Raw genomic sequence first — 13,480 nt, forward strand, 5'->3', positions numbered from 1 at the left:
ATGAAGAAATGTACTGACTATTTATTTACGTTCCAAGAAGCTCATAATACAGCGACTTGTTATAATACTGATGAATACTTAAACTGTGCAATGTTTGTATATCGATAATTGCGTCTTATTGATCTTCTCTGCGGGTTGCTTTTTTAGCGGATAACGAAAAACGATAGGAAATGTTGTCTTTTTCTCTTGTGTAGCACGAGTGGAATGAAACGAACGCCGACGCGGAGCACCATTCGGAACTTCTAAACTCGATCGTACTGATCTGGGAAACGTATGCGCAAGACGTGGAAGATCTTCAACAACGACTCGATTCCATTGAACAAACTTTACATTCGGATGATGACACCGATGGTTCCATTAAGGTAAGCAATTTCCATTGGATTTCATCCACCTGGTTTTCTTTTATTTGTTGCTCCACTATTTCTAGGTTTGATGTCTGAGTAAAGGTTTATTTAATACACATTTCATGTTATTGAATTGTGAATGTACTAAGGCAATATATATGTAATTTGTAATGGCTCGAAATTTTTTTATATCCTATTAAAAGAACTACATTCTTGTCCAGGAATCGTTTATCGAAAACTCCATGAAGTTTTAACTTAAAAACAATATGAATGTCTAATTGTAAAATATGAGTCTAGTAGTATCTGGGAGAGATCCAGTGAATATTGATCGATGATATCCAATTATTATTACATAGACCAACGCCGTATTTTTTGGCTGTTCTCCGCAGAAAATGTAATTGATGATGAGATCAAATCTCATTAGGAGCGATTAGTGCTCTCTGTCGTAGAGAGTTTCTCATAATCTGCCTTATTATCGTTATCAATATTTCATGCACGTCTACTGATTTTTCCGTGTAAGCTTTTTTATGTTTCATCCGATAATTGTTTGGGGAAAATTTACGGCGAAATGGCTACGAATTGTGTCAGTAGTTGCACTGATAAAGCCTCTTTATGTAGATATTTATAGTTATGATTTTTATGGCAATTGAAAGTAAAGTTTTTGTTGCGTTTTTTAAGTTTGAGTTGAAGTGAGATGTGTATTCGTGTTGTGGGTATTTTTAGGATGTACTCGATGCCGTTGAAAATCATCAGACCAGAATAGATAGCGTTAATAAGCAAGCATCGGAATTAGAGACTCGCGGCGTACGTCTAAAGACTTCACCCTCAAATTTAACTTATCTCAACGACCAGTGGAAACACATCCTCGATTACCTGAAATCATCAGAGGAGGAGTTCGCGCTACCACCAGTTGTCGATGCTTCGACACTGTCGGCGAAGTCTACTGATTACCATCAGGCGGTACAGCCGACGCATGTTATCAATGACGAAGATGCCGAATCGGAGGGACATTCGTTAGAAACTGTAGTTTCTCGTAGTAGAAACGGTTCCGAATCGACACCGGTTGTCGTGCTACGAGACACACTCACTGAATCATCGGATGAGATAGTCCTTGCTGAGGAGGAGACCAGCCATTCGGAATCAACGCCTACCGCCACGGAAAATATCGACGCAGTTTTGTCGCCGCTTTCCTCGGGCGAATTTTCCGATTTTGCCAGATTCGATAACAACGAAGATTTGGAAAACTTGATATCGCGCGTGAACTCGTTACGTTCGACGCTCGTGACTTCGCCGGAACTTTCTCGTGGAGATTACGACGCGTTTTCTGAACAAGACGATTGTTTAAAGGTAAGTTCTAAAATCTTCGTTTAAGTAGTTTTTGTGGTCGTATTTTCGAAGCGAAAGAAGACATTAATTCGACTTCGATAAAGTTTAAGATGTTCGTTCGTTATCTACAGGCTGTCAAAGAGGAAATGGATGAAGTTGGGAATTCTGTGACTAGCGCCGAAAGTCGAGTCGACGAGCTGCTGAATAATGCTTCTGAGGAAGATAAGCAATCATTGAATAGCATCATGGTTAAACTGAGGAATGAGTGGACAAACTTGTGTCATGAATACGATAACAGACAAAGGTAAGCAGCTGATATATTTGGCTATAAAACCATTCCATTTGGCTATAAAACCATTGATAATCATCAGCTTTCTCGATATAGACCTATTTGTTTGTTCATCTTGAATTTCTGTGGATTTTATTTCATTTATCATTTCATGGTTTGAACAGCTTTTTACGGTCTGATAACTACCTATGATGGAAAAAGTGAATACATTTTGAATGAATTTCATCGAAATAAGAATTGTAAACGTGAATATTCTTCCCTATTTATTTTCATAGTCAGCTGACGAAAGCGCTCGAACAGTGGCAACATTACCACTGCGATATGAATGATATGAATTCCTGGTTAAACGAAGCCCAAAATACACTTTCATTGAGCAGACGTGAAGATGGTTCGTTGTGTCTCGACATTGCTCAGAACTACCAAAAGGTACATAACGGGTCATGATGTACGAACATGTTCATCAAAGAAATAATTAAAGATTTGATGCATTTCTATTGTCATTATGTGTAACAGGACCTCGAAGAAGGTGTCAGTATCCATCAGTTTACTCTCAGTAAAGTAAACAACGTCGGGCAAGAAATAATCAAGCATCTATCCGCTCCTGATGCGGCCGTATTGTCGGAGAAACTCGAAGCGACCAGCAAGAAATGGAGAATTGTCTGTTCAGAGATAAATGACAGAAAAACAAGGTAATTATTGAGTTATTATTATTCTACTGCGACCTTAATATATACATTGTACAATACACCTCCATTAAAAAGTGCTGACAGTGCTAGAATTGATTTCACAGAACTGTGTCGTAGATTTCCTAATGCCAGTGTCTGGTGCTATAAACAGCCTAATGGAAAGGTTTGCTGGATTACTCAAATTGATTCCCAATACATTTTCCTATTAAATCAAGATAGAAATATCAGATTCATGTGGTGAACATGAGTTCCCCAGCGGCGGGTCAACTGCCAAGAAATATAACCGTATAATTCAAATTTTGTGCAGGCTGGAAGATCAGATATACCTAACAGAGTTCTCCAAAGCAATTCATGAAATCTTCTTTACCTTCGATGAATTGGAGACGATATTGGCAGAGACTATTAGACCAGTTGAAGAGAAGAATATGGATGAATTATACAGCAAGTTAAAGGTCAGTTAGTTGCCTTTTCTGTACCATACGTTTGTAGCGAAATTATTTCGATTAATGCCCATCATTCATAGATCATACGGTTAATACTGGTACATGATGCACACGCGATTAAGCCAATTATCTTGAAATTATGTAATAATTCAGACATGTTTCTTTATTGATTCATAAGGATTGCGATGCTGATTTAACTGCTCATATTGATCATATGAATGCGGTTAACGATTTGGGACACAAGATTCTTGGTCGCTGTTCTCTGTCTCAAGGCGATCATGCTCAAACTCAAACCGAGTTGAACACTTTACACGATCGTTGCACCTTCGTAAGTACAAAGATCTTTTTTACCTTCCCGAAGTGCTACTTATTGAATTTGCTGTTTTCTATTTCGAAACTTTTTGAACTGAATGACTTTGAATGCAGCTGAGAGAGGCATTAGCCGAAAAATGTCAGAAAGTTGAAGAAAGATTACGCATCTGTCGAGCTTTCACGGTAGACATAAATGAACTTTCTACATGGATCGAAAAAACCAACAAGGAATTACAGAAATGTAATGGCAGTGCTTCCAAGGTAAGAAAGCGATGTCGATATTCTTTATTCAATGGAGTATTTGGAACCTGAATTTTCTTATAGTTACTATTTCATGCTGTCAATGAGCACACTAATTAGACTTAGAACTGTTGGTTTAATTTTAACAAAAAACCACAGATGCTGGTGCAATTGTTTTTGTATGATAAATGCATATGTTTTATTTTTCTCTAATTTGCAGTTGATTTGCAATGACATGCGTCGATACCAAAAGATGTTTGACAAAATTAACAACACGTACAGTAAACTATCGGAAGAATACATTCAGTTGGAACTAGAAATGCCTTCTGACATTAGAGAAAAGGTCGCTATGATTAACGAAGGTTGGATGACTATAAGTAGCATAGTTGATGATAGTCCTGAACAGGCGGAAACAAAATTGAAATATGGTATGAAGGAATTTGAGTTATTAAAAATGCACTTGTCACTTAAAGTATTCTAATATACTGAATGATTAAGTAAAATTGAAGCCTGGAGAATTATTTTTTGGGCAATCTGTGTTAAGCAGTGGTTTTATTTAGCAGCAAGTTGTAATATAATGATCCAATGAGGTCTTTTGTTGCAGATCTGCAATTTGTGAGGTTTATCATGGATTTACTGCATGTACATTCTTAAAATTCCTTGGTTTGATCTGAGAAACTTGTTTTTCAGAAGAAACTAAGCCAGTAGCGTCACCAGTCGACATGAATAAAGATGAAAAGAAGAAAGAATCGTATACGGACATGTACTCGGCAATCGGTGAACTTCGAGACTGGCTCGTCATCATGCAAAGACAGTTACGATTTCAACGTGTTGATATCGGAGACATTTCTGATATTGAAGAAACTTCTGCCAAACATGCGGTACGTTGGTCAAGCAATAAACTTCAAGGGACAGTTTTATAGACCAGATCCCGGTCTTGAAAGTAACTCCAGTTTATCCAGACCTTCCGAACCGGGTCCAGGGGCTGGTTTTCTTTAACTCAATTCGTCTATAAATCTGGACTATGAAACCATTTCCTGAAACAAAAATTCTTGAAGAAATGAAGAAAAGTATATCTCTCTATGTTCATCCGTTCTATCCTATTTCTGGATTTAAATGTTTCTATTTTTAGCGAATAGTAGCTGATGTTGACAGTCGAAAACCGGCGCTGGAAAGATTAATGTCATCTGTTAAAGACAAGATGAAAGACTCTGATGTCAAACAACAAATTTCTTTCTCAGAGAAAGGTAAGCCGATTTCATATTATCGTTGAAGATTAGAAAACTCGACGAGAAATTGCTATTTCCAATATGGAAAAAATGGCAATTTTTCCATGCAGTTTTTAACTCATATTTTTGCTGTTCATTTCGCAGGCTTCTATTTGATAAAATTGTTTTATGTTAAACGAGTTTGTTTGATAATGATCAGAAAGTCTCATAGATGGCACCGAACTCTACCTCGTCGGTCTGCCGTGTGTTTTGTTTCTGTTTTTCGGCCGTTGTTTATGCCTGGAAATATAGCGTTTTTCTTCACGGTTTCCATGACAACGTCGGCAACTATCTACATTAGCCGTTGCCGTTTGAGCGTTTTAGACATCTTAAAGAGATGTTATCAACCACCAGTATTCAAGTAGTATTATTACTGAGTCGTTTTGATAAGCGCTATCAAACGGCGTACGTCTTATCAACTATGTTTCTCTCACTCCCATTGGAGTTTCATTTTATGATCTGGCTTTTCGAACAAGACATTCGATTATACGAATGCACGGATTTACTGATCAATTTACATTTCATTGAAATCATATATGTTTTTGCATATTTTTTTTTTCATTTAGAATCTGCACTATTTGTTTTAGATTGACACATGCCGGTATATATATCTGTGGTGAATGCGTCGTAATTTCATTTACGGAGCGCGAGGTTAATGCGATTTTGTAGTTGTGGGTTAATCTGTTCTTTATTCAATCTAATCACTAGTTCGACTATATAGTGAACATTGCGTGTGTACACCTACGATGACAATTTGGTCTAGTCGGTACATTACCAATCGTTGAGGAGATTTCGCCTGAAAAAGTACCCGCAACGACATGTATTGTCAATTGATAAAACTGCAATTAATCAAGAGTAATGACAATTACGTTTCATCCCGTTTCATGATTAATCACCGGATTTTGTATTTGGAAAAAAAGATGACCCTCGCCGCGCAAAATTAATTTCGTCATCAGATTCGATCAGTTCCGAATGTGAAAGAAAAATCACGGCTAGACGACGATGTATCTATTGATTTATGTATATGAAACCTATGTTTCGAATAATACCTAGCAAACTTTCATACATGATTGCTATATTTTATATATCTATCGCGCAAAACTGTCTCATAATATCGACTGTATTGACTTAAGTAGGTATGAATTTGTTACTTGATATGTTTACAGCGACTCAAATTTATGTCCGGTTTGATATTAGTCCGTGTTATGAATAATAAAACGACGTATATACACAGAGCGAAAAATCTTCCAGACATATCGTATCTTCATTATCAATGCGCTGTTGATCATTTCGCGTTGTCGTTGATTTCCACAATGATTTCTAGCCAGTAACAAATTAATGAACTCATCATTGTCTTTTCTCCGAGTAGCCGTCGTCGTATATAGACGTATTATTATATACATCTGCTGAACTCGGTTAATTTGACCTTGAGAAAATACGTGAGGAATGTTCCGATGGGAATATGTGTGGTCTTTCTCGATATATCTCATCTGCACCATTCATCATTGATAAGTTCTTCATCAATTGAATCATTCATTTGACTTCCAGCTTTGTTGCAGTTAAGTTTACTCACCACTGCCGCCTAGTTTCTTAAGATTTTTCTTAAGGGCGAGTCCCGTATGAAAACAGTTTTTACAAAACATCCATTCCTACATCTCAAAATCGAAGTCCATAGACGATAGCTCCCGTTAGAAATTTATGCATCCATCTTAATTGCATAGCAGATGGTTAAGCTACCTTTGCCGATTTAAGCAAACACTACGGTGTATCAACATTAAACAAACCCGACGAGCGCTCGGTTGATCTCTTCCTATTTCGTGTCAATCCGTTTCATCCGTCGGACATACCAGAAACATCGTGTGCATGTTTTGGATTTTTAATTGCGGTGGATCAGCAGCATTCATGAGTTATTTCTGATAGTTAACGCCTACTATGTATTGTTTTTCAATTGTTTAATGGACGGTTGATTCAGTTCAGAAGTTCTTGTTAACAGTAAACATACATTCCTTACCCTTTTACTCGGCACCTGTAATGCTGAACCGTTACTTCGGTATTTTACACATTCAACAGTACCTCGGCTATTAGTTTGGTAATTGTTACAAATCTTAAAGTATTATTTGGCATCTCTTACATCATCAGGTGCATCAGTAAAAGGACTTTTTTCTTTCTTTTTGCTGAAATTGAATTCACGAACACTAATCCTAGGTTTATGCGTGATTGATATCGCATTGCGAGTGACTTAAAATGGAGTTGTGAATATTCTTGACTTTGCGTTTTGCGAGCACTTGTGTTGACATGGATTTTGATGAACTCTTTGCGGGATGTAGTCGTACGTTGAAGATTGCAATATCTGTCATCTTCACTCGCTTTTATATATTACACTTTTTGATACTTACGACGATGCGCAAAATGCTTCAGTGCGTGTAACTATCAAAGTCTACAACTAGAAACAACATTGCCTGAGAAGAACTCCATATGTTCGTAAGGTTGCTGCAACTAAAATAAGATCCAGTGAGATTACAGGTGTTCAGCTGGTACTATAGGTATAGTAGTGTATCTATCCAGCCAGGTATATGCCTTCGGAACTTGTGGATGCTGCTTGGAACTCCACCCCAGACGTGTTTATTTTGTGTGTATATAACGGATCATAACGCCATGTATTTTGAGATGGCTGGGCCCCCTTTCGCAACAAATGCTGTTAGAATATTTGTTAGTAGTATTGAAAGCTATGCAAACAGTATATTACCTGGTTGGTAATGGAAATATTCGCTTAATCTCTTCAGCTGCTAGTTAAGTGCAACTTCTCACTTTATTGAGCAGGATTTGCATCGTCAGTTCGTTAATTCAGAAAAAGGATATGTACCCATATTTTCACGACTTTTCGCATGGAATAAACGGAATATCTACGTGGAAAACAATGTTGTTGAAGAAACTTTCGAAGGCTAGCTCATTCAACCAAGCAGGATTATGATACAAGTTTCGATTCTATAGTTGTCGAAGTGATAGGCTATGATGGAATACCTGGTGACTGTCTGGGATTTTACTTGGGGGACTATAATCCCTGGGTTCTATAACGGAGGTAAGTAAAAACCAACCATCTTATAAAGCAGATTAATTTGCTTGTCAATGGGTTCTTTACTTGATATGCGATTATATCAAAAAAAATGTTGTATTCCTTTAATAGTTGATTATAATCTGGCTTATTATAGCTGATTACGGTAAGAATTATGCGTATCCGAGTATGAATGGTTATTTTCTAGCCACGCTTGATGCACTTTTCCCGCCTAGAATCATCTATCTTCTCGGAGCATAGTTCGTTTCCTTTGCCAGAATTGATCAGCGTCTTTGACAGACGGCATTCAGGCAATAGTCAGTCCCGCCACCGCAACCACTGTCCACCAATATTCTCTCTAATGTCATTCAATACTCGGTAATCAGCCTTCTTCAGCGGTGGATTCATAGCTTCAAGCAGAAGACGGACATTCCATCGGAAAGTAAATAAATCTCGGATTGTCGGTAATCCGCGTTTCAGAGATCGCTATATCGACCGGTGATTACAGCATTCGAGGTCACCGAACTACGATCATCTATAAGTGTAATTGATGGAAGAATTTTACTATAGATTCTTATTATCGCGTGAACGGCATCTCGAAGCAGAGTCCACGTCGTCCGTCCTCGTCGTTCAATAATCGACGCGGGTGCGAACAGTAACCGGGTTGTTGCAGTCTTCGGAGTGATTGTTGAAGCGGTATGCATCAGTGCTCATGAAAGAACAACGTCATCCTGTTAGTGCGGTCTCCGGATGGATTGTTATTCCGTTAGTCGTAGGATTGCGTACCGTGCTGTTTTCACCGAGCTTCACCGAGCTGACACACACGGCACGACGCCGCAATCAGATGTAATTCAGGCTCCGGCATCGAGTTCAGATTTCCTGGCGATTGCATTTTGCGGCTACATTGTCATAGTCAATGAACATCGAGCGTTTTCGGGTCAAAGGTGACCGGATTTATCTGGGGATTGCGCGTCGTTAATCGATCTAAGCTCGTGTCGGCAACTCGTGATTATAAAGCGAGATTCCGAGAGCGAGAGAGTCGCGGAAGAGATGTCTGACTTCAGATCGAAGATTGACGACACTTGTGGGACACTTTATGTAAAAACAACATTATAATACATACGCAGACAGTATACGGACGATGGCGCGGCGAATCCGTGTGAATGCCGGATATTACTATGAAATAATTTTCGCCCGCGTTTACAGCGACGAGACTTTTTCACGGCGATAAACAGTTGTCCACTGTTGGCTCGGTTTCACCAAGGTAACCATGATTATTTTCTCTCGTGCTCGTATATCGGTGTTTTGTTAGCAGGGGTTTGTGTCGGCTGTGACAGCGCGGCGCTCTCATCTCGGTTCGTTCGTTCTATCACTCGTAGTCTCTCTTCTGAATTCCTGAATCGTAAGTGCTTTAACGCTCGAACATCACTCCAGCGTTGTTCGGCGATAATATTCAGTATATCGTTCGAAATCCATAAATTGATCAGTTAATTCCCAGTAGCTAGCGTAGTAGCATAATGTCGTAATTTGCTCGTGTTACAGAAACCTATATTATGTTGACATTGCGTTTGACATTCGATTCGTTAATTGATGTGCTCACTGGGAGAAAAGGTATATTACAACAACGTCTTGGCGACGAAGATGCAACACGTTTTTTTGTTCTCTAGGAAACCATCAGAAATTCATGGCAACCTACGTAGCTGATATTTGATGAAGGTGGAGGTTTTGAGTTACTGTTCCCGACGGAAAAACATTAGCAATTACTTTAACCTGTTCGGTCGTTCTCGACAATGGGTGGCTTCGATTTCCTCATATTACCGATCAGAAGCGGAACTATAAAACTTGCCTCCTGTTCGCGAGTTTATGATCCATCTGTGATCGAACGATTGTTTAGTTCACAACCCGGGGATGTTTTATTTACTGCTGGTTGTTAGATTGAATAATGACCACAGCCTGTACACAATCAATGCGAGCAAATGTAAGAATTACAAAGTTTCATGCTTATCGATCTCTCAGCTGTATTTTTATATTTTCTGTACATCAAACGACAAAAATATCGCGCGATACGCCATTCTCGAGATGCAGGCCTTCCGTGATGCCATGAATCAGTTCTAAAGGCATTACATGAAAACATATTATCACGCGCCATAGGCAATCTATGTAACAAATCTCGGGACTATAATCGTGTTGGATACAATCGATTTGATGTAATTCCTCATCCTGACGGCGAGAACACTCGCATCTCCTGCGAAACTCACTCAGTTGCGATTGAATAGGTGCGCAGGCTGTTAATAGAATTAAGGCAACAACACTCAGGAACATAATCTATGTTGAAGACCGAGCTAAGGGCCAGTTGCGATAGCTTCTATTTCAGAGACTAATATCATACGTAGAGTTGGTACACATAATTCTGCTGAATATCTGCGTTCCCTTTTCTTCAGTGCATCTAGTACACCTGAGCTCATATTCCCTCGAACAGTTTTCATGTAGAGAAATATGATCAGTCGGTAAGGCTTCCTGAAAATTTCATAACCAGATGAAGAAACTGCTGTTCCCTGGAAATACGATTCCGGCTGATCAAAAAACTTATCGAAAAAACATATTTTACTCGATAGAAAGTGATGGCGGTGGTAATATATTTATTGCGATGGTTGGAACGAAATATTGCCTGAATATATTTACATTTGTTAGACCCACGCGGTATTTGTGTATTGTCACTTGTAACACACTCCTAACTGTTCGAACTTGACTTTTGAAGTTATTCTCGCGCTAATTAACTGAGGTAGCCGGAAAAAATATTGGTAAGTTATTGCCCGAACCATTTCCTTGCTCGCTGACTCTGATGAACAAACAACTATCGAGAATTTCCTACTTGCCATTGGGGGTTGCGGTACCGAGAAATACGCTAACTGGCTTTGATGTTTGTTTTACGGTCATAGCCGATGAGTGGAATTGCAATAGTGTACTTACTAGTGCTGTTTCCTTGATGTAAGAGTTACTACGACCAGAGCACCGTCGAGCTTTCGCCGATAATGGTCAAATTTATGCCCGGCTGTGCCCGAACTTATTAAACGGCTTAATCAAATGCTAATGGCCGGTCCGAAATTATCTTTCACACCTAGTTTAAGTTTCTTCTCAGAAACGTTGAAATCATTTGACGACTTGATTCGCCAATAGCGACGACTTCTTATTCATAGATTTCAGGCAATCATCATTTCTGATTTGTGAAATCCGTTGGTTAAATGTCGCCGATTGCGATTACTGACTTAAAGCTTGACAAATGAAATTTATTAGAAACTTCACACGGTTGAGGGCTTCATTTTTCAAATCTCATTTCGTCGCGATAAAAGTTTCAATTCCTCAATCTCATCACTTTACAATTCACCATAAGTGTCGTTGCCATAGTTACCCGTATCTTAGGTTCCGGGGGGGCGCGGAAAGAGCGCTTTCACACTTACGAAAAAAAAGATGGCTTCATAAGTATTTAATAGGATTCCGCGTATTGAAATGAATATAATAACATATCGATGATATTATGTATGATGCGCTTTAGACAGAGCTGAACGTCTTCTAAATGCTTCTAGTTGATTGACTTCTGTTCGTCTTCACTAAGGTCTGTAATCTGTTTAGGTGAGCAAATTTGAAAGAGATGATTCCGAGGAAGACACTCTGATGAACACACGTGCCCTTGGGAAGGCTAAATGCTCTCGCAATCTTCGAGACAATGTCACGGCGTCGTTGACGTATGGGTCTGAAGTACGCTTCTTGATATGAAGACGTATTCAATCAGGCTCGTGATGGAGCTGGCCAATGGTCTGTGTCATAGCCCTGGTGATATTCAGCGATCAAACATTTTTTTCATTCCCCGGCTGTGTTGTTGATTGCTGGTGGATTCTTTCGGGGGTTACATTACGATATTTTCCTTATTCTTTCGCATTCCGATAATTTCTCAGCTCGCGATGACGGAATAAAATCATGCATCAACAGTTCGCGTGTTGGTATTTGTCCCCCGGTCCGAAAGGTTTAGGACTTGTAATGTCGATGTAATTACTTTGTTCCTAGAGAAACCATTAAAATGCGACAGTAGTTTGAATTTTATGTTCCACGAACCGACGATCGGGTATACGACGACGAGTACATAATTAAAATTTATCCGCTGTTCAAATCGAAATGACAAACGAGAGCGCCGACTAGAAAAAAATAGATAATTTTAGATTAATCAAAAGATTGTTTTGTTACAGTTACTCCGTTTCCCGGCTCGATTACAAAAAGCCGATAGGTTTTACGTAGCCATTAAATGGTGACATTGATGTTTGAGGATACGGTGATTGTTACATGGTCTCTCCATCTCCCGCTGTGTGTACGGTTATGGATTTTAGATGCATTTGCAAGTTTTTCTGAATAATCGAGTCAAGCGGCTTGTCGTCGTAGCGTAAGACGCCCTGTCGCAATTCGCAGCGAATTTTTCAACGGGATACCGCGATGTAGATTTCTGTTACACCGGTTGAAAATGTGAAACATTGGTAGTGTAGTAGCATCGATCTGTGAATTGAATGAAAAGATAATTTACCGATGTTTGTTGGCGATTCTTCGAGAAGTCCGTTGAGGTATGTAGAATAGAGATTATACGATTAAAAATCAGAATCAGAACTACTCGCTCTTAAAGAATATGACACTTTTTACGTAGGTAGCGCATTCTGAAAACAGAATCTTACCATTGCTTATATCTTATCTTAGAATAAGGATAATATACAATTATTAGAACTACTTGCGCTTGAGAAATACGACGCTTTTTTACGTAGGTTGCACATTCTGAAAACAGAATCGACCATTCCTTACATCTTATATTCATCATGTATATATTTATTTAATGTTTCTTTCATCTATGAAAATAAATATATTTTTATCTTCTTTATAAACCATTGCCACATCATGTTGTGGGTGTATGAATGATGTTGCGCTATATGCTTCGGATGTCACTTGCATTTTGAGGGGAGGTGTTATAAATCTCTACTTGAGTCACAGTATCTTCTACGTTCTTTTGGATTTTCTCCCAAAAAATGCGTCACAAATTATCAGTAACCTGGCAATAGTAGACTATTTTAGAGAACAAATCATTCTAGAATTACTCCTACTCATGCGGAATATAAAGGTTATCTTAATACCGGTGTGGGAAACGTAATTTTGTCTCTGCTCATTAGAACTACTGATTTTCTATGTAATTGTAGTTTTTGCGTGTATGGCTCTCCGTATTCTGGGAAAAAAAACCCTGATTAGATAGTTGGGTGTTGAGTAGCCTTCGGATAGTCATTTCGCAGTGGCCGTCAATAGGATTTCATGAAGCTATCTTGTGTGATGACTATTATCTTTGCTGGTGAAAGGAAATGTATGTGGGATCAGTATTCAGCATTAATCACGGGTAACTTGACGTTTTAGGGCTTATCTGTGATAAGACGCCGGTCGGCTCGAGCAACATCAGTTCTAGATCTCATAACTCGGGCGATTAGACAGTCCGGCACC

General features: G+C 38.9%; 1 protein-coding gene across 1 annotated transcript in view; it reads left to right on the forward strand.

Annotated features, from left to right (window-relative positions):
• LOC141914785 (dystrophin-like) overlaps window positions 1-13,480 on the forward strand; it is an 18,840-nt gene continuing 5,360 nt past the window's right edge. Inside the window, exons 1-12 of the mRNA XM_074806087.1 lie at window positions 1-96; window positions 195-362; window positions 1,068-1,691; window positions 1,802-1,974; window positions 2,235-2,385; window positions 2,473-2,648; window positions 2,953-3,097; window positions 3,267-3,416; window positions 3,515-3,661; window positions 3,861-4,068; window positions 4,331-4,521; window positions 4,773-4,887. Coding sequence (XP_074662188.1) covers window positions 1-96; window positions 195-362; window positions 1,068-1,691; window positions 1,802-1,974; window positions 2,235-2,385; window positions 2,473-2,648; window positions 2,953-3,097; window positions 3,267-3,416; window positions 3,515-3,661; window positions 3,861-4,068; window positions 4,331-4,521; window positions 4,773-4,887 — 2,344 coding nt within the window. The remainder of the gene's footprint in view (window positions 97-194; window positions 363-1,067; window positions 1,692-1,801; window positions 1,975-2,234; window positions 2,386-2,472; window positions 2,649-2,952; window positions 3,098-3,266; window positions 3,417-3,514; window positions 3,662-3,860; window positions 4,069-4,330; window positions 4,522-4,772; window positions 4,888-13,480) is intronic.

The sequence above is a fragment of the Tubulanus polymorphus genome, chromosome 1 (assembly GCF_964204645.1).
Source record: "Tubulanus polymorphus chromosome 1, tnTubPoly1.2, whole genome shotgun sequence".
NCBI classification, from domain to species: Eukaryota; Metazoa; Nemertea; class Palaeonemertea; order Tubulaniformes; family Tubulanidae; genus Tubulanus; species Tubulanus polymorphus.